Source organism: Trachurus trachurus, assembly GCF_905171665.1.
Source record: "Trachurus trachurus genome assembly, chromosome: 22".
Lineage (NCBI taxonomy): Eukaryota > Metazoa > Chordata > Actinopteri > Carangiformes > Carangidae > Trachurus > Trachurus trachurus.
The window spans coordinates 10267835-10292923 of record NC_139907.1 but is presented as its reverse complement, the minus strand read 5'-3'; the positions used below and the strand labels follow the sequence as shown (position 1 = coordinate 10292923).

Below are 25089 nucleotides of genomic sequence, written 5' to 3'. Positions count from 1 at the left end.
TCTGGAGTGTTTCCTTGAAATCTGCAGTTTTTATTCAATCACTCAGAAAGCAGTCGGCCAGAACTAGAGTTCCAGAGAAAAAGCCTGAGAGATGTGAAACTATGAATCGAAAAGTGTTTTTTTTTTGTACTTTAAACCACAAATATATCTTGTTATGGATATTAAAAAAAAGACCACTGGAAAAATGTAAAATATGAGCCCTATAATCAGTGTGTGCAGGCAGGAAGCAAAGTGCCTGTGTGTGGCCCGCTGGAACTGGCATGCCTTGGATAAAATCAAGGTTAAAAGGAAAAACAAACAAAATCAAAAATGTATGATACCTTGATGTCACGGTGCATCTTGGCCTTGATGTGCAGATATCCCAAACCCTGTAAAAGAGAATAAATGTATTCTGTAAGAACTGAAATGTAATTACAAACTTTGGCAAGCTCATTTAAAATATTATTCAGAGAGTCAGATTACCTGTATGGTCTCTCTGCAGACGTAGGCTATCTGAAGCTCAGACAGAGGTCCTGTTACTGTAACACGCAGGCGGAGATTGATTTTACATCTGTGCAGTATTAAACACCATTTTATGATTGCACCTTAGAATAAAATAAAACGCACCGTGATAAATGTCCTGCAGAGATCCTCCACCGCAGTACTCCATACATATCCAAAGCTTCTCTCGACTGAGGAAAGCAGAGAAAATTATTATGTTAGGAGCCGCTGCTTTGCCAGTTTGCTTGACAGATTTATACGGCTAAGTAGCGAGATATTTTGATAGCGCAAAGGTGTGTCAGTCAGAGGCTTCTTACTGAAACAACGTGAGCTGTACAAATCATCCAGCCTACCTGAAATAACTTTACTCAGAAATACTAAACTTCCAACCACGTGTCAATAAACAAGAGTGTAGTGGGCACAAAACCCATGTCGACCCTCTGAAAAAAAGCTAAAAATAAAACTGGCGCAACCACGATAACATGCCATGATTACAGCTGTGACAGTTGGCCGAGCCGAGGTGACGATACTGCCTCACATTCCCGATCACAAGTGTGCTACTTTTCACATCTTTTGGCTTGGATGTGGAAATGATTTTAGGTGAAGGAAACAGGTCTGCTAGGACACTCGAACTTCCCCCAAATAAAAGCTGCGGTTCTTCCAGCAGAATGGAGCTGGTTTTATAGTAATTGATGCATGGTGGATTGCTCATTAAGGCTTTACAGTCCCATTTGTTCTTTGTGCGGCCAGACTATATATGACATACCTGCTGCGATAAGACATGCGTCTCTCGAAGACAAGCAGGCATATGAAAACAGATCACAGGCTCATGTTCCAATTAAACCTGCTGGAAGTCTGAGGCAGTGGCGGGCAGACCGGCGCGACTTCCTCTCAAGATACCGACCACAAAACATAGGCTCCATTAAAAACATGAGAGCTGCATCCTGGCGCTGAGGGGGCACAGTCAGCACCGGTCGGCCCAGTTGAAGACTCTGAGTCATACTTTCACATACAGGTGTGACTAAGTAATTAAATACGTCATGTGAGTTTCAGCCGCTGGCTCGTTAAAATCCTTTTTGACAGCAACATGCGACTTCCATAAATGTTATACCTTGAACTGGCAGCAAGCGAAGAGAGAAAAATAGTTATACTGAGAGTAAAATGACAAAGCAGCACTATTCGGAGCTGGCTCTTACCAGAGGTAGCTCCCAAAGTAGGCCACAATATTGTGGTGCATGCATTCCTTCACCATGAAGATTTCCTGCTGTATGATGGAAAAGTCATCCCCTGGAAAGAGAGGGAGAAATCACACAGACACATGGACAGAAAGTTATTATTTTTTTCGTATTCTGCACTGGGAATTGTTTCATTGTAAGTGAGATATTTTCCACTCGGAAACAAACACCTCACAAAATGACTGCAGGCATGAAATCAAAACACAAGTTAGGGGATATTTTTGACACAGGAACAAACCTTATTTGAAATGATGACAAAAATAACCACTAATGATACGTACATACATGGAGCCTTAAACTTTAGCTTTAAAATCTCCTCTTTCATTCCTCCGACTATATGGTTTAACGTTTCATCAACCGGCTCATATCTATAGAGAGAACACCTTGTACTTTTAAAGTTTATGTGGTATAGGCAAATATCCAGGCTGCTCTTCAGCTCAGCAATGCACTCAAACACATCCGACCAGTAGGAAGTAAGAGGACAAAAATATGTAAGCCCAGCTGCTCTCAATTGTGCAGAGACACGGCGCTGGAATACATTAACAGGAGGTTTAAAATCTACCAGGCCCTGCCAGCTTCAGCGCTCTATCAACAGACTGTCATCATAGGCACTCGTCCAGATTAAGCCCATTTAATGGACACAGTCTCTGCCAAAAACATTCAAATCAAAACAGCAGGCTACTCATTACTTGTGGCTGGAAATTGCTGTCAATAAACCATTTTTTTCTTCCTGCGCGAAGCGTGTCAATACCGCTCACCAATCTTAACATGTAAACAAGGCTGGCTCTCTCTCTCGATGGCTGGGTTTGACAACACAGTCAGAGAGAGTCCAGCACAAACTGGCAGCATCACTGACAGATGAGGAGGTGACCAGCAACTTACTACGTCCTGCAGCTCCAGGTTAACTTTTAAAAGTGATGCAAAGTAGCTAAGAGGTGGAAACACCCCCGATAAGCTGTCAGTGAACAATTGGATCCTCACATTTCCTGATATAATTTACCTGGAGTTGTTCACTGCTCGTGTGATTGGAGTCAAGGAATCTAAGATTGATCTATAATGGGTTTTGGTGGCGGGAAAACTAAAGGAGCGGATCTAGCCACCTAATTTAACGATCTTTATTGTCATTGTGCATTTACAACGAAATACTGTTTGAGCAAAACCTCCAGATGCCAAAAGAAAGAAAGAAAAGCAAAACTAATTGTTTGTAATCCATTTTGTAACTTTTGGTCCTGGGGGGCTGGGGGGGCTCTTGAGAGGGAGGGGATTTTTATTTTGTTTTTTGTTTACTACTGTGGCTTCTCTTACTTCTCATCTTCTCATCTTTATGTCTGTCGCTATGTTCTGTATTTGTTATCAATAAGTAAGTAAGTAGTCAAGGTTTGGAAAACAAAACTAAAAGTTTGATTTAAAAAAAGTGATGCAGCAGCAGTTGAAGGTGGGAAGCAAAGACAATAAATGGAGATACAGTATATCGTGCCCCCCCACGTACAATTACCATACTGTATGTATGGCAGTCCTGTTTTCATTCTGCGAGGGAGGGGTTAGTCTCTCTCTCTCTCACGTGAGAGGCTGAACAGAAGTGTGAATGGCATGCCGATGCCGATGCCATGCAGAACAACAAACTGGCAAATGTCAATGAGCTTTTAATGCATCAGTTGCTGACTCTTGTGTTGAGTCAAATCAGAGGATCAGATGTCGTATCAGACCGATCTAAAAGAACAACCAATGACATGTACACCTGAGTCTAATGTGGACGACATCATTTCACATGTGGCTTCATCAGATTCAGGCCTCGATCTGAATACTTTTTTTTTTTAGTGCCATCACAGCAGAGATGTTTTGCAAAAGGAAGTGTAAGTCACCTGTGGCAGGATGTACCATGATTATGCAATCTGCTATATGCGGGAAGAGGTTTACAGAGCCATTAATATGCGAATTTAACAGCTTAATTCCCAAGTTCTACTTAAATCCTCTTCAAGATATTTCTTTCATTTGCTCACCCTACAAAAACATACAATTATTTTTTCCAGCAGGTCCATTATTTCCATTTCCTTATTCCCGTTACAGATGCCTGAGAGACCGTGGTGAGATGCCAGCATTACTCAGTTTGCACCCGTCTAAAGTTTTGTTTCTCAGCCTCGCTTATTGTTTTTATGGGGCACAATAAGGATGTAATGAATGAATAACAGTCTAACAAAAAAAACTACAGCTCTACAGCTTTAAACGTGAAAATTATTTCCAGTCTCTGTGTGTTTGTCACATTACAAAATACTACTAAGCAAGCACCACTTAAGGGCAAGCTCATTAATTCGGTTACAACATAACCGCTGGTGTAATTACACAGTTACTCATTTTAGTGTCATTTCACATTAAAACAGGAAGTGCTGCTGATCACAGTCATTTTCACATGCATCTGTTGACAAAGTGCAAGCGGTTCGAGGAGCCACAAAAATTTGAGCAACGGTATTTTCGGTGACGTGACTCTATGCTTGGTCAAAAATAAAAAACAAACACAAAAAAAAAAAATAGTCCCCCCCACAATCTTCTCTTCTTGGTGAGCTGAGAAGTCGAAAAGTGTAGCCACTTCCTCTCAGACTGAGCGCTTCCCTATGCTCTCTAAATGTACACATCTTTGCTTCAAGTTTAATTCTGTGTGCAGGAAGTATAAAAATTAAGTCTCGACAAACCCCTCACACTCAGATGATTTTTATGCATGTCGTCGGTTTAACCTTAGAGGTTAAAAAAATTCAAAGCACCGTTTCAAAAAAAAATATCTCAGAGTTCCCACTTCTGCTCTGACGTAACAGCTCATAGAAAAATAAATCCAGCGGCACACAGAGTTGAGAGACATTCTTCCACACCCAAATGGCTTGCAGCTGAATCTCTAATGGAAACTGCCAGGAGGATGGTGCCAACATCTCAGCGACAGGACTTTAAAAAACTGGAAAAAAGAAATGCACCGTCACGAGAAGAGTGATGGTGATAAAGAGAAACAGTGACGACAACTTTCCCCTCAGTGGTCGGTTATGTGAAGTGAGATTAACGCTACAGATAGTTTACCCCTCTCTGAATGATCAGATTACCCGGCTCTGCTCCCCACAGCCCCTGCAGCCAGAGGCCTTCACCACCACCACCACTCCTCCTAACTCCTTCCCTCCTGGTCAAACCTGTTTGGTGCGACGGTCCGCCCACAGCTGTTTACCTCCAGCACTGAAAAGGAGCGACTCTTTTTACAAAGGAGGGGGGTAAAGGAGAGAGAGAGAGAGTCCTGCTTAAAACAGGATGACCTGGTCTTGGTTAAACCCTTGTTTCATTTTCAAAAGAAGGATAAAGCAAACATGAGTGATGCTTTGGGATAGTCGTTGGGAAACATTTTTGCTCCACCTGGGGCAGAAAATGGGACAATTTGTATTGTGCAAGAAACATTTAATTAATAAACTCAGAGCAGGATTAGAGTTGTACCTACTTATTGTTTAGAAAAATCTATCTATCTCTATCCTGTCACCCTGTTGCCCTTCTCTCTCTCTTACTGCTGATGTGGATTCACTGGGCTGGTTTTGGGAGTTCAGACAGTGTGTCTGTGAAGATATTTACTCATCCGTGTCAGGGTATTTCTAAGTGCTACAGGAAAACAACTAGACCTACTTGAGCTTCGACATGAATGAGAGGTGACACATCTTCAAGAGCATCCAGCTGCCGTTACTTGATGTAGCACATGAAAAGAGAAGCTCGGGCTGCTGCTGTCTCAGACACAAAGTCGATAAAAAAAAGCCAAGTTGAAGATAATTGGCTAATTATGCTGTTACAAAGAGTCCGCTTCGGTTTACAATGATTACAATGATTTCCTATTTGCCTCAGAAGTTGCGGCTAAATCACACCAGCAGTGGATGGGAGATTGTGGTGAAGCAGTTCGAGTGTGTGCTGGCTGAACAGCTTCTTTGATCGATGACTTCTATCGGCTTTGTGCTCACAAAGGTTTTCTTACATGTTCAGTAACAAGCATGCAGCAGTCTTCGACTTCAGTAAATAAAGTATGAAACCTGGCCTGCTTTAGCTAACACCCTGTCACACTTTTCTCCTCCTCGGCCTCTCTGGTTTCAGTGTGAGTGTGGTGGACTCTGATAAGCTCATTTCACTTCCTGATTTAAAAAATGCTGCATGTTCTTCATCATTTAGAAGTTACCGCTTTTCAGTGGCATCCCTACAAATGATATTCATATGAAAATCGGTGAGTGTGCATTTACAATTTCTACTCTTAGGAGTCATGAGGGCAAGACAAACATATCTCTCGTCCAGTCTTTCTTCCAACTTGTAGCTAAGCCCCTCTGATCTTCTGCTGCACACACAAACACACTCTAATCCCCCCTCCCCCTTTATGTCAACAGAGTATGTCAAGGCCTTATATCAAAGATCAGGACCTCTACAGTCTGATCAGGGATCAAAAATATGTATCTCAGACGGATCATCTGGGGTTTACTGATTTATACAATATATGTGTGGACCTAAAACAAAAATATACCTTTGATGAATTAACTTTATCGTCATTATACACTGTAGGATGACATTTGGTGTGAATCAAAGATAAATCAAAGCGACTGAAATATTTTCTACTCATTTTTATTTTACTAAGCTGTGTAGGATCAAAAACTACTTATCTAAACATATCAAAATAATAAAGTTAGTACAGCTATGTACTGTGTATGATTCTTCTGTTTCTTATTTGACACCCACTTTGACACATATGGATCTCATTGGATTTCATCAAATCCCGAGTAAAACTTGCCTAAAAAGATTCATCTGGTAAAAAGTACTGGAGCTTGGAGTAAGATTTTTGCACATGATGTCTAGCAACAATTAAAAAGTACTAACTGCAATCAAAGTACAAGCACACAAAGGGACAAAATAACAAGAAACTACACTGAGAGTCAAGGGCGAGACACTGTAATGAAGATAAATGAATCATTACTGCAGGAATAGCAAAGGGCAAGAATATGTGACTCTCAAATTAATTTAAATCGGATGTAATTAATCATTCAAATTGATGAGGGCTGTGTGTGGACCTCAAACGAAAATAAACCTTTTAATGAATTAACTTTACTGTCATTATCCACTGCACAATGACATTTGGTGTGAATCAAATATAAAACAAAGTAGCTTAATATAAACACTAAAGCTACAAGCACCTGTGTCGGCAACACCGTCAGCAGCACTGACATGTATGTAAACAAATAACAGGATTGACTTTCAGTAGTGTAATATTAATGCTTCTTAGGGCAGATGTGTGAGCAGGTGTTCAGCTGAGGGAAGTGGTAGTCGAGGTCACAGTTCGTTGGTAAAAAACTGTTCTTCAGACGATTTGTTTTGGCCTTTAGCGCTCTAAACAGAGAGTGTATATGCTGTCCTGTGCTAGTATGCCGACTGCCTCCCTCCTCCTCCTCCTCTTGGTGCTCATTGAGCTGTGGTTGTCCCATCCGAAAGTCCATAATCCAAGTACACAAGGAGGGACTGAGGCGTGTTACGTTTACTGACCAGTTTATGTGGGACAACTGTATTAAAACGCAGAACTAAAATCTAAAAACTCACAGCGCTTACACCTACAGTGGCAGCAGGGTGGGTGAAAGAGAAAACAAACAGAAGTGAATCTCTCCAATCAGCTGAGCTCAGTCTGGTTGCCGGTGGGACAAAGTCCTGGTGGTAATCCCACTAATCTGGATCGCACTAACTCTGTCACTAGGTCATCAGCGGCACAGACCCCAGAGCAGGGCACAGGCACAAATGTCATCCCTCCTCTCCTCTGCTGCCTCATACACTTATATGTCACGCACGCTGCTGCTGCTGTTTTTGTTTTCAAAATGACACCCTTTAGCCGACTTTGCTTTAAAATCAACGCGGTGTCAGGAACACTGGGCAATATAACTGCGACTCTGTAACTGGTCATAAAAGCTATGATTGTGACTAAAAGACTGTCATTCCACATGAGAAATACGAAAAAAGTAAAAACACCAATGGGTCTAGGAACACATAAATATTTGCTGTCATGTGTACTGGCACTGTGCAACGATATTTTCTGTCTTTTTTTTGTACCTATCATGCATTCCTTTGAAAACCCTGGAAAATAACAGACTTGTTTTCCAGACTTTTTCAGCTCCGATGAAAAAAAAATCTAAAAACAGTGATGGGAAAAACTGAGATAGTAACAAACACGGTCACTCTTCTTACCTGGTTCCAGCTTTATGATCTTCACAGCAGCGAGCTCTCCTGTTTGGATGTTTCGAGCCTGAAAGACACAACAGTTTAACTGTCAGCGAGGCTACAAATTTCCTTTTGTTACTATTGTTAAAAGTACTGCTTTAGTTAAATGACCATACTACTACTACTAGCCCCTTGGATGCAAAGTTTTGCCATCTTTGTTTGTCAGTAAACTAAATATTTTGAGAAAATGGGTATTTGTAATTTCAGTTCAAATGATGAATTGGGAAATTGAGTACGAGGAAATGAAGCTGTAGTCCTACTTTGTTTTATATTTATGCAAATTTAAAAAATGCTAATGTGGCCCTAGGCTTTTTTCTTTTTTACTATTTTCGCATGGTTATTTATTGATTAAACACACAATGAATTAGATAACCAAATAGACAGATGACTCATCAAAAGGAAATTATCACTACAACCATGATCCTGCATTTTGATGGGACATGAGTTGCAGTTTTGGCCTACACAGGCATTAAACCAATGACTGTCGTCTGTATGATGCTTTGGCCTCTGTGAGAAGTGGAGTGAAAAATATTCTCTGTAGTGAGTAATGTACTGTATCTTACAACCAAACTAAAAGTCCATTTAAACAAGCAACATCCCCGGAGGTCAGTAGGACACCACATGGTCAGTGTTAGTCAGCAGGAAGAGGCTGGACACAACTATGATGATCACCAAACGTCTTAATGTTTCTGCTGTAGATGATTTATGGTTCAGTGTTACACTTGCATATGTTTGTTCATTCTCTGTGTTTCAGCTTTATGTTTGTACGTTGCCATCTAAACACTGTGGTGTCTTATTACACCTTCAACTACATCTTAATGTACAGAAAGACATTTTAAAAGAAGTATCCATCTATCTTATCCTACAGAGATTTCTCTTTCAAAGTAGGCTGCGCTGACATCCAAATCCAGGTCAAGACGGGATGCTCCCTAATCCGTGGGAGTGCAGCGATGAGACGAGCAGCTAAATCAACCGTAAACCACAAAAACCCTCCAGCGTGGCCACCTTTCAACACTGGGGACCTACTGGTGGTGATTCACACATCCAAACGGTGTCCTACACAAAGGTTACACTTGTTCTGCAGCTGATGCCACACATGCACATACATAACAACAACAATTAACAGAAAACAACTTCCCTATTATGCAAAACAGGACAATTATTCTGCCGTGTGTGGACTGAACAATCGTGTGTTAGATAAGCTATTTATACGTCTTTTCAACTGCAGAAGCGTTCGACTATCTTGCTTTAAAATGTGTTTTGTTTTTGAGAAATGACCAAAGAGTTACTTAGAACCTGTGCCGAGCTTCCTGAAACGGCTACGACAGACATGAGATCTAAAACCCTAAAGAGGAAGTTTAAGGCTGAGAGTTCACATGTGTGATGCAGCAGACAGACAGTGTGAACAACCTGAAACGATCTTTTGACTGGGGGGAAGGAGGAGAGGACGGCATGTTACAGACTTCTGAACAGACAAGGTGTGACACAAGATCAATCACCATGTCAGATCTATGCAGACATCAGACACACCTGTTCTTCCCTGTGCCAAAAGGTAAATGTAGTGAAGTTGGGGACACAAGAAACTTTTTATAATAAGGAGGGAAATATTTCCTTTTCCTACAACTTTGAACAATTTCAGCAAAGTTTTTGTAAAGTTGAAGCTTACTGAGCTGTGCAGGATCAAAAACGTCTTACCGAAACATTATTAATAAAGTTAGTACAGGTGTGTAGGATTCATTTGTTCCTTATTTGGATCCAGAGCAAGTATAAACACCCCACTCACTAACATTATTGGCTTTTACTTGATACTTTTAGTGGCCTTTCATCAAATCCAGAGTAAAACCTGCCTAAAAAGAAAGATCTGGAAAAAAAAAAGTACTGGAGTTTGAATAAGATTCTTGCACATGATGTGTAGCAACAATTATAAAGTCCTTACTGAAATCAAAATACAAACACACAAAGGGACAAAATAACAAGAAACTACACTGAGAGTCAAGGGTGAGCCACTGTAATGAAGATAAATGAATCATTATTGCAGTAATAGCAAAGGGCAAGAATATGTGACTCTCAGATTAATTTAAATGGGATGTAATTAATCATTCAAATTGAAGAAGGCTGTGCACATTTAAAATTCAACTGTGCATCGCGGACCAGGGGAGGACTTTTCCCCAATTTGAGGTGTTTCCGCTGTCAGTGTGGCGCAGAACACACCCATAGTGAAATGCATGTTTAGACAGGGGCCTGATCATATTTCAGCCCGCTGCAGCCCTCAGCCTGCGAAGCTCTGGGAGAATACCAGGCGCAGCATTCCTCCGGTGGCCTGTCTGGGGGTGGGGGCTGGCCAGAGAGGCTTTGTATGGAGAGAGGGACCATGACAGGCAGCCTGAACTATCACACTCTGGATCAGATGGGTCATCTGTTTGTCCGTGGCAGATGGATAAGAAAGAAAATTCTGCAGCATATAACACACTAACACTCACTGACAGAGTGAAAAATCTGGATAAACCACAGTGGTGTGGAGAGTTTGTGTGTGTAGGTTTTTTTTTTTTTTTTTAAGAAAAACATTGATTCATATATTTTAGTGCAATGCAGGAACAATGTTGTCTGCTTTCTACCAGTGAAGGGTTTTAAAGTTCGAGTGACTTTCGGTAAAAGCTGCATCCGCATTGAAGAGCCATTTGTAATTCCTGCAAAAAATTTCTTCATACACTGGAAAGTTTTGTGTCACAGTGAGACCAAGTCATCCATCCCTTACAACAGAAAGTGCTCCGAGTCTGCGGCAGGATCTGTTTTTGGCAGTTTGGTGGGTATTTGTAAATAACTGCAAATGTGTACATATCGGGGACTGGGGTCTAGCTCATCAGTTTCATCTTGAGTTTAAAATTAACTGCGTCAAACTGGGCCGGTCTTTGAAATGCAGCAAATAAATGTGGTGCATTAGTGGTTTTGTTCTTTTTGTTCTCATGTTACATAGATAAATGTGTGTTTATAAAGAATCACCTGCACCACCATGATGACACTGACACTGAAGACTAGTTGAAAGTTTGTAAAATTGTTTGCTCGCTATCAGAAATACTTCTAGATCCTAAGAGCATGGGCAACTTGGCCTCCACTGCAAGAAGAGAAAGTGATGTGTATAAAAGGGACAAGCAGGTACAGGCACTCACTACGCATTTCACTCAACCTGAACAGACAAACAAGCTCAGGGAATATTTTCAGACAGGAAAGACTCACCTACATACACATTGCAGGCATTATTTTCATTATTGATTAGTCTGCAGACTACATTATTGTTTAACTAAATGAAAACTGAATTCACAAATGATGATAAATGACTTTGTACCATTGGTTAGACAAAATAAAACTGAAAACCTCAACCTCAACCAGTATATGAGGTTGTGACCAACATTGTTCAGTATTATCTGACATTTTATAGATTGTAAACCTAATCTAATCTAAATTGAACAGTCTGATAAACTGTGACATAATGATTAGTTGCTGCCCTAACATAATGACTCAACTTCATGTGATAAGTGACAATTATGATTCTCATCTTTAGCTCAGTGTATATAGTGGTGTAACAGGTTATTTCAGTCATATTTTTTGCGGCTGTAAACGTGACTTGAGAGAGACTGGCCCATGTTCAACAGCAGCTACTGTCAAATGTGTTGGCCACATGTTTTCATGACTCATAAAACAAACAACACTGCGCCTTAAATTGGGTCTGTGGCATTGATAATCTATGTGATGGTAAACCAATATATCTCCAGCTCTAATGACAGGCTGTGGGAACCGGCAACTCCACTCTACCTTGTACACGTCTCCATATGTCCCACTTCCCACTCTCTGAATGAGCTCGAAGTCATGCTGAGGGTTCCTCCTCTGAATTTCTCCGCTTGGCCGGGGAAAGATATCCATGGTGGCTTGAACCAAACGATCCTTTACATTTAGTTGGCTCGATCTAATAATGATGCTGGTTTGATGAGGATGATGATGATGAGGATGATGATGAAGCGTAGGTCCTGAACAGTAGTTTATCACCGTTGCTCAAATTGTCCCTTTCCGGGCGCCATGTCCTGATAGGTAGAGACACATAAGAAATGTTTTTTTAAGGAAAGTAGAGAAGTGAAGTGCAAATATGACACACACATATATGTATTTACTCATCCAAAACTAAGGCGGGCTATGTCAGAAATATTCATTCTCTGACACCATTACCATGACATCTAATAAACTGTTCTTGTGACACATAACTGTACAGAGTGTGTCTCTCTTTGTTTTTTATACTTTTATATGTTTGTGTTATATCGTTTCATATTTCTATATCTGCATATTTTTTTTTACATTAGATATGATAGATTTGTGGGTATTACTTTTTCATTATAAATCTCTTTCAGATATGTATCTATCTTTGTAACATTTCTATTATTATTGAAAATATTGGTCTGTTTTTTGTGTGATGTTTCTGTCATGCTGCCTTGTGTTTTTGTAACTTCGATCCAGTACAAATGTACTATGAATGACAATAAAATGGACTCTGACTCTAATTTTTCTACTTTTTTCCTTACCTCGTATGCTACAATGCTACTGTAACAACCAAATTATCCATGTGTGGGATAAATAACGTTATGTCTTATGTCATCTGTCACCCCAACAACTCTTCGCATTAGTTTTCATTTAAACCTGCCCTTCAAAATAAAATACTTTAAAACGCTCACATTGAAACATATGTCACTTTTAAAGGACACGTTAAATTAACATGAGCTTTGTGTCTAACTTTAGCAGTGGACACTGCATGTCCACTCCAGTAAATAGCCAGGTCCTGGTCTGGTCTGGTCCGGTCTACTAACTGTGGATGTGGTGAGTTGGGGCTTTAGCATCAGGTCAGCTAATGCTAATGCTAAAGCTAAGCTAACGTTAACTTGTACGTACCTTTAACGATACAAACACGGCGGCAACGGCGAACGGGCGACTGTTGCATCCTAAATCTTTTTCCAGGGTTTTCTATAATCCGCACGATGGCGTCGAAAAATAACCGCAGAAAAGAGATAAAATAAAAAAGCAGAGCCCCTTTGTTATCGAGGAAACAGTAGTAAACTTCAGTCGGTTGTTGCTGCTGCTGCTGCTGTTGCAGTTGCTGCTGCTGTCCGCCCAGTCTCCGTCTTCTTCAGAGCAACGGCAGCGCAGACGTTACATGTCATTTCCCTCTGTTGACAGTTTTTTTTTTTTTTTTTTTTTTTTTACAGAAGCGTCGGGTTCATGTGTTAAAAATAAGAAAAAGTAAAAGAAAAGATTAACGGTGAAGCTACCAATGCAATGTCAAGTATTGCTCTTTAATAATGCACTCCATGAAAAGGAAAAAAAAAAAGCCCCCCAGAAAAGAAGCAACAGTCTGTAACTGTAGCTAATCTCTGCAATCTCTGAGGGGGAGTCGCAGTTACTGGACCTGGTGCTGCGTTCAGGAGCTCCACGTAAATACTAAAACCTTAATGATAAGTATAGTAAACGCAATGCAAAACATGCTTGGTGCCAGCCTGCAGCCACATCATGATGTCAAGAGAGAGAGAAAAGTAAAGTAAATCCAGCAGTTCCGGGCATAATCAAAGTATTAGGATGTTAGGAATCAAGACAAGTGCTTCCTAGTTTGTTTGTTGCAACAGCATAGCATGGATGAAATGTCTAGGCCTATTTGACAGTTTTTATACTTTTTTTTTTTTTTTTGCTCCTCGCTAGTATTGGATACTGTCTCGTTTTTTCTTTTAACTATTCATTTTTTGAGTTTGAATTATTTTATGTTGCCCTTTTTCCTGATAATATTCTCATTTATTAGGCTAGTTATTTGTTTCTTTTCTACTATTAGCTTATTGAACCTATAGTTTAGTTGATTCAATTTTTTTTTTTTTTTTTTTTGGGTAATGCCATGGGAACCTTAGGTTATCTATGTGGGAAGACTGGTTTAGGACCAGCATGTGCCTGAATGGGCCTATGTGTTTTTTCTCTTTCTTTTTCTCCCCTACCAGAGCAGGAGATGCAGCAGGAGGCCTGATTTCTTTGTTCCTTTGTTTGATCGCTTAATTGGAAAATAAATCATGAAACAAACGTATTAGCACCATTTGTTCAATGAATTATTTTGCCTGCATAAACCACTATCTATACTTTTGGATTTGTGATCTGAAACTTTGTTTGTTTTTTGCTCACCTTTTACACTAATGTAGTAACCTTTGACTTTTTACGTTTTACATCTTAAGACAATTGCTAATTATTCCCCCCCTCATTACAATGCCACTGCCAACAACATATGGTGTGAGGTTTGTGTGGATATTTACGACAGTACGCAAAGGCAGCACGTATTCCATTATTTGTGTAAGTGGCGCCACCTACCGGCGGCAGCGGGAAGTGCGCACACGCTGTTTCCACATCAGGCTGAATGAAATCGGCCTTGATTATCAGCTGCACGGGCCAATACTTCTTGGCCGCTGCTCGCATTTCGACACCACGAACACTGAAGCCGCATTCATTTTTTCCGCATTATAAAAGCTTCTACTTTTTTACAGAGAGAGAGGGAGAGGAGGGGAGACAACAGACAACAGCGCCACCTGGCTGCACACGCCGCCGCTGCAGCAGCAGGCGAGGAATAAAAAGCTCCATCATCCTCCTGCGATACGAGCATCGTTTCGGCGGAGATAGGGCATCCTCCCCACCCCCGACACCCATGACTGCCGACTGTAGGGTCGCTCATTAACGGACAAACAGAGGGATTTAACGGCAGTATTATGGCGAAGCACCGCAAAGAAAGAGACAGCTGGGGTGAGTGTACGTACGACATTTGATATTTCACGCTTTCCTTGACGCACATTTTTTATTTTTTATTTTCCTCTTTTTTTTTCTTCGTGTCGAGCCGAGGGTGTGAGCAACGCAGCCAATTACATGTTTATCTCAGACTCCATGATGAAAGGCTTGTTTTCATTTCGACAAAGAATTGTGAGCACTGTGTGTGTTTATTTTGATCCTGACCGTATGTATTGTAATGTCTCCGGCAGTGAGAAATACACCATGTTTGTCTCTGTCACTGCAGGACTATCGGCCAATCAAGCATAAGAAAGCAGACATTTTATTTATAAATATGTTACAGCATGGAATAGCAAGAAAAAAAAGAAAAGGAGATATTTAAATAACCAGCAGCACAACACAGGAAATACCTCCAGGCTGCAAAAGGCCTGGAAATAACCTTCTGCTATTATTGAGTTTATCAAACGTGAGGCTCTGATAATGGTCAGTGGTGCATCTGCCATGAAATTATGTAATATTGCATCAGTAAAGAGCATGTTATCAGCATCATCTTTGACCTGATCATCATTGCTATCATCATTACCACCACCACCACCACCATGATTAGGATGATCACCAGTCTCTTGACTGTCACTGACATCACTCTGTGGCTCTTTAAATACAGGCCTGTGAAAAAGAGAGGGGATAAATGACTGAATGACTGTTTTAGGAGAAAAAAAAGAGGGGGTGAAATGCTGTTTTTGTTTGCCATTAGAGAGTTTATCAGTCCTGACCCACTTTGAGCAGACTCTGCCTCTGACGTCTCCAGGGGCAGCAGCAACATGATCAGGTTAACCAGGAAGGCGAGTGCCGGGCCTGGGTGAGGCCTTTGCAGGAGGAGTGGTGGAGTGGAGTGGAGTGAAGCTGACAGTCTTCCTCTTCAGACAGGGACTGAGAAGAAGAAACCTTGGATGATTCTTCCTTAAATTATTCACTGTGTGTGTGTGCATACTTGGCACCCTGCATTAATCTTTTAGCAGTGCTTCCAAATTTTTTACCCATTTGCTGTGCCTTTGTGAAACGTTACAGGCGTGCTCAACTCACAATTACACCGTGGAAATCAGCAGCACAATTGCCGCTGAGATTGAAGTGGGTTAATGACTGTGTGTGAGGAAGGATGCTTTTTATTATTTTAGGTTTTATTTGCAAAGCTCAGATTCTACCGTTCTGAGCTTTGCAAAACTTATATCGTCGTCGGATCCAAGTTTGTTGTAGCATGACAGAAAAAAAAAAAGACGAGTGGGATTAAGGAGCTAAAATTCCCCCCAATCTTCTGCTTCAGGGTTTTCATGCAGCTCGCTCACTCTACATGAGACAGCAGGAGATTGAAACACACTGAGTCACTGCCTGGAAAGCTCCAGAAAAAGCAGTGGATGCATATGATCTCATTGGATGCTCACAGATGGGATGGGATGGGATGGCATGTTGTAATTCATTATTGTTATTAACAAGCTTGAGGGCGTAGCCACTGATCTGAGGCAAACAGGAAGTAATAATGGACTCAACTTTTCCTGTTTGTTCACCTAATGGAGCTGAGTTTTTCTTATCTCTGTGAAGAAGTTCTGAGTGCTCATTCCCTCATGTGCAGTAATTACAGTTTGTTTCACTTTCTGTTTAGGATTAATGGAGAGCAATATCATTCATCGTTAATATCACAGTTCTGCCTTTTTAATAAATGCACATTCAAAGTTGAAAATGTCTAGTTAAGGTTGATTTTTTTTCCCTCTTTCACCTGAGCGCTGCAACATGTTTTTTTTTTAAAACAATATATTTATTAACATTTTCTTACATACACATACACTTGTAGGCCTATTTGTAGTTATATCAAATATGTGGATCTGTGCTCCATTAATGAAGGCACCTGTTATGGTACAAGTGTTGTAAACAGAACAAAACCAAACAAACAAACATTACATATACACATCACAAACATCCACTTCTCAGCCATAAAACATTTTGTGCATAATTTAAGGGCTTAATACAATTGCGGGTATTTGAACTCATTAATTTTGTTACAAGGTTTACATGCCTACTTATTCCTCTTCATTGTCATTTGCTAAATCAATACCATTAACAAACACATTAAACGGTTTCCATACTCTTCGAATATGCTTGCCTTCCTTTTCGTATGTATGTCACTCTCTCCAAAGGAAAGGTTGTCAGCCAATACGTAACACTTGTTCTGCTGATCTTCTTCCAAAACATTGCAATGGATTGTACTTATGACCTTTTGGGTAAAGACCTAAGATAAAGAACGCAGGATCCATTGGGATGTTTTTCGAAATCATTTTTTCTATTGCTCTGCTGCAACATGTTTTAATGTTTTAATCTGTCTCCCCTCCGACTCGTCCTCCAGGGTCCCTCGGTGACAAAAATGTCTACGACTGGAGCTCGGAGGAGGAGGAGCCGGACGGACGAGCCCGGCCCGTCCAGGTGCTGCTGGTCAAAGACGACCACACCTTCGAGCTGGACGAGGCCGCGCTGAGCCGCATCCTGCTGGCCGAGGAGGTCAGAGACCGGGACGTGGTGGCCATCTCTGTGGCCGGGGCTTTCCGCAAGGGCAAGTCCTTCCTCATGGACTTCATGCTGCGGTACATGTACAATCATGTAAGTGATGTGAGCAGGTCTGTTGCAAGTTGAGCTTTTTGGATCCAGAGTGTGACTTTAGACCCCCGTCTTCAAACTAAACTTTAGATATGCATGTTTAAAAGAGATGTTTTACAAAGCAGTACAAGTGATTTTCAATATCTGATATGTTGTTTTCAGGGTGGAAAAGTTATTTAAAAAATTGCATTTAAACTCTGGCTTTTTCAGTGATAGAAAGCTTGCAAAAGAGAGCAAGAGAATAACAGAAAACTGGCCAGTTAGTATAGTATGTTTTTATTCTGATTTATATATAATATGTGAAGTGTCGGACGCAGTACATAGATAGAGGGTTTTATATTTAATCCAGAACAATACGAGATAAACTGACCTGTTGAAGTGACCTGTCTGATCTCACGGTGCTCAGGCCTCTGACATCTGGCTTGGGGAATCAGATGAGCCTCTGACCGGCTTCTCCTGGAGGGGGGGCTCCGAGAGGGAGACCACCGGGATCCAGATCTGGAGCGAGGTCTTTCTGGTGGACAAGCCAGATGGAAAAAAGGTGAGGTCTTAAGCTGTGTGTTACTACCACGATGTGACATAATTCAACGTGACACAGTAAGATGCCATGATAACATTTCCCCCCCCATTGCTTTATACTGACTCTTTCTTTTATATCTCAGCAACAGGTTTTCCTCTTTTTCACTGCGTCTCAGCTTCACATTCATTTAATTTCACTTGAATTAACACTTGAAGGAATCACTTTTGCATTGAGATGCTTCCAACTAGCTTCTTTTATGTCCGTGTTAGTGTCGAGACAGCAAAGGAAAAGCCTGAGGTCTATTTATCAGCTTTAAATCTCATCCCAACATGATAATAAAGACGTCCCCATATTGTATCTTCAATTCAAGCTCTTTTATGGCCACATTAAAACACCACAACAACCTGCTCAGGGCGCATCTCCTTACTCATTTTTCTTTGCCTACATGTTCCCTGGAGCTCCGGCTCTACTATAATAATCCACAACACTATATTACAACCGTCTTTACTCAGCACAATAGAGGCAGGAGAAGCATGCGGACCGCCACGCAGTGAAGGTCACTGTCTTTATCTGTCTCATTACACAGGTCGCTGTGTTGCTAATGGACACACAAGGCACGTTCGACAGCCAGTCGACGCTGAGGGATTCAGCCACTGTTTTCGCCCTGAGCACCATGATCAGCTCGATGCAGGTACGGATGACTTTGACCCGTCTGACCCAGCTCCGCTTCAGTGGAAGACTATGAATATTTAATATTCTTAATATGTAAGAATACAGGGTTATATTTTTAGCCAAGCCAGCGATGTGGTTCTCCCCCCACTACCGCTTTGGTCCAGACTAAAATTCACCGACAAGTATGAGATGGATGACAATGAAATCTAGTGCAGAGACTTTTATGTTGTTGTCAGGATGGACTGTGCCATCATCACCAGGTCTTATACAGGTCAATCTTTGACTGTTATGGAGCAGCTGTAAAGACATACAATGTAAATTAATGTTGTTTCTTTTCCAGGTTTACAACATCTCACAGAATGTACAGGAGGACGACCTTCAGCATTTGCAGGTAACATTGTCAAATGTCAACACTAATGCACGATTAAGAGCCTAAAGAGCAGTGGGCGACATTTGAAATCTGTTGCCAAAAATACATTTGAAGAGAAACAGGATGTAAACTGTGACTCATAGTAGAAACATAAACATGAGATTATATATATTTAACCTCTGAATTTAGGTTTAGAGCAGAAGATCTTGCACATCTTAGTGGTACAAATATACCTGATACCTGACATGAAAACAAACTTAAAGATCCCACATAGTGTGAAGGTAAATATCGATGTGTAGTGTGATTATAAAGTCTTGCTAGCTTCTATATTAATACTCTGAAAGTGCCAAAGGATCAGTCTACAGAGAAATATACACAGTCTGTAATCAGAAACAGAGCCTCAAAATGAGCTGTCAGGAATTCTGTAACCTTCTGATGTCACAACTAAGCAGTCTTCGAGCCCCGCCCACCTGGACCCACTGTCCAAAACTTGCAGGATTTAGTTCGTGTTTTACCTGAAATCTGCTCTTTTTCAATTGGACCACTTAGAAAACAATCAGTCAATCAGAAGAGAGCCTCAGAGCCTCCTCTCTTCTGATTGGCTGACACTGATCTGTTGTTAATAGAGCTGCTGCAGAGAGAAGCTGAGAGAGGTTGTGTAAGATAACACTGACATGTTTTTTAATACTCGAAACCACAAATATTCTTATGGATCAACACTTTGGAGCAGTGTAAAATGTGGGACCTTTATTAAAAACATTTGACATGGTTATTGATTTATTCCTGTCTGCTTTATTTCAGCTTTTCACCGAGTATGGCAGATTAGCAATGGAGGAGACTTTCCTCAAACCATTCCAGGTACTGTTTAACACTTTGCTGATTGAATACAAATGTCTCTAAATGATATTCAAACATTGTTACTATTATTTATTCTGAGCAGCTTGAGACACTGAATCGAGGTTTGTTATGTAAGATAATTTAATGAGCAAGGGAAAGTTAAATTACAGAGAAGGATTTCACTGTGCCTGCTGTGTAATTACATGTAGATGTGATTTGATTTAAAATCCACAGTACATCATGTAGTGAGTGAATCAGAGCGACATTTTTCTCTCTCCTAGTCTATGATCTTTCTCGTTCGAGACTGGAGTTTCCCGTACGAGTTTCCCTACGGACAAGAAGGAGGAATGAAGTTCCTGGAGAAGCGACTGAAGGTCGGTCATCACTGGTGTCACGGCGGTTAAAGGTCAGCTCCCTCTCCCCTTTTACGTCATGTCACTTTTCACAACTGTCCATGTTTTCTGCAGATCTCAGAGAACCAACACGAGGAGCTGCAGAACGTGCGTAAACACATCCACTCCTGCTTCACCAATATCTCCTGTTTCCTGATGCCTCACCCCGGCCTCAAAGTGGCCACGAACCCGCACTTTGATGGAAGAATTAAAGGTACGCTCCAGCTGTTTTATATGTGTGTTTTATAACATCTAGTTTGATGAATTCCAGTGATTCTCTGCTGGGGATCATCAAAACCAGGACTGAAATGCAGAAATTGATTGGAAAACAGAGCAAATCAACAAGCAGAGATTAAGCATAGATTAAGCTCGTTCTTCCTCCTTCTCGTCTAGAAATCGATGGCGAGTTCATAAACAACCTGAAGGTCCTGGTCCCCTGGCTCCTCAGTCCTCGTAACATCGACGTGAAGGAGATTAACGGCAGCAAAATCACCTGCAGAGGCCTGGTGGAGTACTTCAAGGTCAGAGTGAAGGAGCATGCGAAGAAACACAAGTCAAGTTTTTAAATCAGACGTACTGCGATATAGATATACAGCACATATAATCAACTATATCGTCATCAGGCTGCACCCTTCCCCTTTGGATTGAATTGGACAGTCATATCCTCTTCTTTTAACACGTATAACAGTAAATGTTGAGTTTTTTTTCTTCCTCACTCTTTCTTCATCACTCTTTCTTTCAGGCGTACATCAAAATTTACCAAGGTGAAGAACTACCACATCCAAAGTCCATGCTACAGGTAAATTAATGAAATCATTATTTATAAATGGTAAATGGTAAATGGTCTGTATTTATATAGCGCTTTACTATACCTGAACGATACCCAAAGCGCTTTACAGTACATCGCATTCACCCATTCACACACACATTCACACACTGATATACCGTATATAAGCTTTATTTCAGACACAGGTCCATATCACACATCGTACAATATAAATAGTTAAAAAAGAAAGGAAAATATGTTGGTGTATCTATAATTTAACTTCTATTTTAGTTTTTTTTATATTTATTTATATAAAGTAGATTTATATATATTATTGTAACTTTTTTGATTACTCACCTGTGCATCTGTTCTTCTAGTTCTGATGCTGTGACACATGAAATTTGCTCTGCTTGGTCTTCTCTTACATTATCAATACATTTTTCCATGCGTTTCCTCTCAGGCTACAGCAGAGGCGAATAACTTGGCAGCAGTCGCAGCTGCAAAGGATTTATACAACAAGAAGATGGAGGGGGTAGGTGGAAACATAAACAGGATTTAAAAGTAACAGTAAATACCAAACGAACGTCCAGCTGTGTGATCCTCCTCCTTCGTCTGACCACTCTCTCCCTCCTCCCTCTCCAGGTCTGTGGCGGCGATCGGCCCTTCCTGGCGCCCAGCGAGCTGCAGAACCGACACAGCGTCATCAGAGAGGAGGCCCTGCAGGTGTTTCGGGGCGTGAAGAAGATGGGAGGCGAGGAGTTCAGCCGGCGCTACCTGCAGCAGCTGGAGGGCGAGATCGACGAGGTCTTCGTCCAGTACATCAAGCACAATGACTCCAAGAACATTTTCCACGCGGCCCGCACGCCGGCCACCCTGTTCGTGGTCATCTTTGTCATGTACGTGGCCGCGGGCATCACGGGCTTTGTGGGCGTGGACATCATTGCGAGCTTGTGCAACATGATCCTGGGTCTGGCGCTCATCACGCTCTGCACCTGGGCCTACATCCGCTACTCGGGGGAATACCGGGAACTGGGCGCCGTCATCGACCAGGTGGCCGGCGCTCTGTGGGACCAGGTAAATGAAGTTCTGCACAGAGATGGCTGTCCAACGTTATCAATACTTGAACCAATAGTCATCAAGTTCAACTCTAGTTTATTTTATTTTTAAATTTTTTTTATTGAAAGAAAGAGAAAAAATGTGACATACAACTCCTTAACAGAGGTATGGACTAACAACAACCAAAAATGAATAAATACATTAAAGAAGAGTAAATAAATAAATCACAGATTTGCGATTAAGTAAAGGTCACCCAAACAAATGCCAGCAAAAAGAAAAACATAATTCTGAACAATTATACACCTCCAAACAATAATTTAAATAAAGCATAAATTAGAATAGCCCAGGAATATAGGCAATAGCATGAGACCAAATAGCTAATGTCTCAAGTTTTGCACCATTAACTTTGGCTGTAGAGTTTTCCAACAGAAATCGTAAAACAATGCAACCCAGACTTTATTCATTACAATACTTGGTTCAAACCAACTTTTAAGAATAGTCTTTTTTTGCAGCCGTTGAGGCAACTCTAGTTTATAATGTAATTATGCATCTTTGCAGACTATACAAAGAGATAAAGACCTTCTTTATATGTGCACACACTCGTATTGACTGACCCGTCCACTGAGTGTGAGTGTGATTAACCACCTGGAGGCAAATAGCAAAGAGAGAGGAGACTTGATGTTTCAGAGCTGAAATTCAGAGTCAAAATCAGATATGCAGATATAAATCAGCTCTGGTTTCCACTGGCAGCAAATGAAACACTGAGGATTTATCTGAAATGGTCAAACAAAAACCCTGACTTTAGTTTGAAGTTAAATCAAAGTTATGGTATTAATTATTCATTTTCTTTCCCCTATAAAATGTTAAAGATAAATATTTAAAAGAAAAAAAAAATACTCCTTCATCTTTATGGTACAGTACAACCATCACAGTGGACTGAGAAAACCAACAAATGTTCACATCTGAGAAGCAGAGCCCAGTGAATCTGTGTCATAATACTAAAACAGGACTAAAACAATTAATATATTATTATAAAAACTGTCTGCTAATTTCCTGTTTTCTGACTAATCAACTAATGAGCTAAGAGAAAACGTCACAGATGACACAGAGAGGTGATACAGTGTGTTTGAACCACTAGGTGGCAACAGTCTCTAAATCTGAGGCAGAGGATGCATCCAAGCTAAGATCCACTACAGCAGTAATGAACTGTTATTGACAAACCTATATTATACATCATGTTACATGTATGCTCTCACATTGTGTCTCTTTTTCTTCTTTTTTTATGCCTCTGCAGGGGAGTACAAATGAGGTAAGTGAATTAATGTTCACAACACTATTTACAAAAAGATGCAGATACTCTACATCAGTAATTAAATAACAGCTGGAAACTGTGGAGGCCACGCCACGGCTGAATGAATAAGTGACTCTTAATGTGACTTCGCTGCCTCTCCTTGTCACCATTATCCTGGGCTGCATTACAGACTGGGCTAATTGGGCGACTGCCCCAGAACTGGAGGCTTAATTAATGTATTTAGTCTAATTACAACACAGAGAGTCGAAGCCCATGTAATATTCCACCACAGAAAAACTCAAGCGTGTAATTTCCACTTAAGATCGCTGCCCTCCTATTTTTTTTTTTTTTTTTTTTTTGGTCTCCCCTCAATTTCATTGTTTCGTGCTGATTTTTGGTTTTCTCCGACTGTCCAGACACCACAGCCCGGATGCCAGAAAAATCTGAGTCAGTAAAAATGTCCAGTTCTTAATGCGCTCACAACAATGAGCTTATTGAGGAATAACTTTTTTTTTTTTTTACATTTTAGCTTTAGGATGTTCTGTATTTTGGATAGAGGTTGGACATGAATACCTGCAGACAGCACTCAGGGATTATAGTTTTATTTAGATCATTTTTTAAAACCAGTGGGAGACATGGAGGATTAACGGAGACCTGGCACCTCAGTTTTGTCTTGAAGCCTAAACGCAGCTTAACCAGGCCTCTTCTTTACCCAACCACATTGCTGCACAACTGAATCTCTATGAGGGCCGGGTTTTTGCAAGAATCTTGTGATACAGTCCATGTCCTCAAGGTGGGGTGACATATGTTATATTGCTATATTGATTTTTTTTCTTCCTGAAAAGTCTATTTTTTAGAAAAACTCCCACATCCTACATCATAGTACTCGTGATTCTGCAATCTGAACAAAGAAATCACCATCGGTCGGACACTCAAAATCAACACTAATCCACTGTCACAATGTAAACCATTGATAAAATGTTGCAATATTTTACTTTATTGCTCTTTCCTACAACCCTAATCCCTTTTGTTACACTCTCTTAACCCATGTGAAGGATTTGGATTTCCTGCCTGTAACAACAACTGCACAATTAATCACGATGCAGTCAAAACTGCATTACGGCCAATATCCAAATCACAGTTGTCACTACCTAAACTGAGTAGAGTAGAGCCTGTCGGACGCTCAAAAACAACACAAATCCACTGTCACAATGTAAACTATTGATAGAATATTGATAGTATGTCATAAAATGTTGCAATATTTTACTTTATTGCTCTTTCCTAAACCCCTAATCCCTGTCATTACACTCTCTTAACCCATTTTGAGGAGTTGAATTTCCTGCTTGTGACTACGGCTGCACAATTAATCAAAATGCAATCAAAAGTGCATTATGGCCAATATCCAAATCACAGGTAAAATGTTTCACAACTTAATTGTGTATTCTCAGCACCGTCAGTGTTGTGTTGCTGCAGAGACGCCCCGGCCGACAAGCCATACGCTGTGCAGGGACGTGCAGGGACAAGACCAAACAAAAATCACATCATCAGTTTTATATTTTTGCAAGTGAAAATGAAAAACAAAATTGAACATTCACACTGAAATCACACACTGTAATGTTTGATGTTTTGTTTTGTTTTATTACTTATATCGTGCTGTCTCTGCTCCACACAGGCTCTCTACAAGCTCTATAATGTAGCGGCCAATCACAGGCACCTGTACCACCACGCCTTCCCTGGGCCTCAGGTGGACGAGGTCGGCGAGGAGGAGGACAAGAAGACGGACTGA

The 25089-nt window shown here is 40.8% G+C and overlaps 2 protein-coding genes across 3 annotated transcripts in view; one reads left to right on the top strand and one right to left on the bottom strand.

The window, feature by feature from the left end:
• The window catches only part of map4k5 (mitogen-activated protein kinase kinase kinase kinase 5), a 33883-nt gene extending 20509 nt beyond the window's left edge, over positions 1–13374 (bottom strand). For both annotated transcript variants that reach the window (XM_083998273.1, XM_083998274.1), the window contains exons 1-7: positions 12900–13374; positions 11778–12043; positions 7935–7992; positions 1677–1767; positions 607–671; positions 463–518; positions 321–368 (exon numbers count right to left, since the gene is read on the bottom strand). In XM_083998273.1, coding sequence (XP_083854399.1) covers positions 321–368; positions 463–518; positions 607–671; positions 1677–1767; positions 7935–7992; positions 11778–11885 — 426 coding nt within the window. In that variant the 5' untranslated portion in view covers positions 11886–12043; positions 12900–13374. The remainder of the gene's footprint in view (positions 1–320; positions 369–462; positions 519–606; positions 672–1676; positions 1768–7934; positions 7993–11777; positions 12044–12899) is intronic.
• A 1366-nt stretch (positions 13375–14740) lies between these two features.
• On the top strand, positions 14741–25089 carry atl1 (atlastin GTPase 1; the record flags this gene model as incomplete). Its single annotated transcript, XM_083998598.1, has 14 exons — positions 14741–14780; positions 17152–17402; positions 17806–17940; positions 18506–18610; positions 18932–18982; positions 19763–19819; positions 20080–20172; positions 20266–20404; positions 20584–20711; positions 20933–20989; positions 21417–21488; positions 21599–22030; positions 23307–23321; positions 24976–25089. 14 exons carry the CDS (start codon positions 14741–14743, stop codon positions 25087–25089), a joined length of 1689 nt encoding a protein of 562 aa, XP_083854724.1.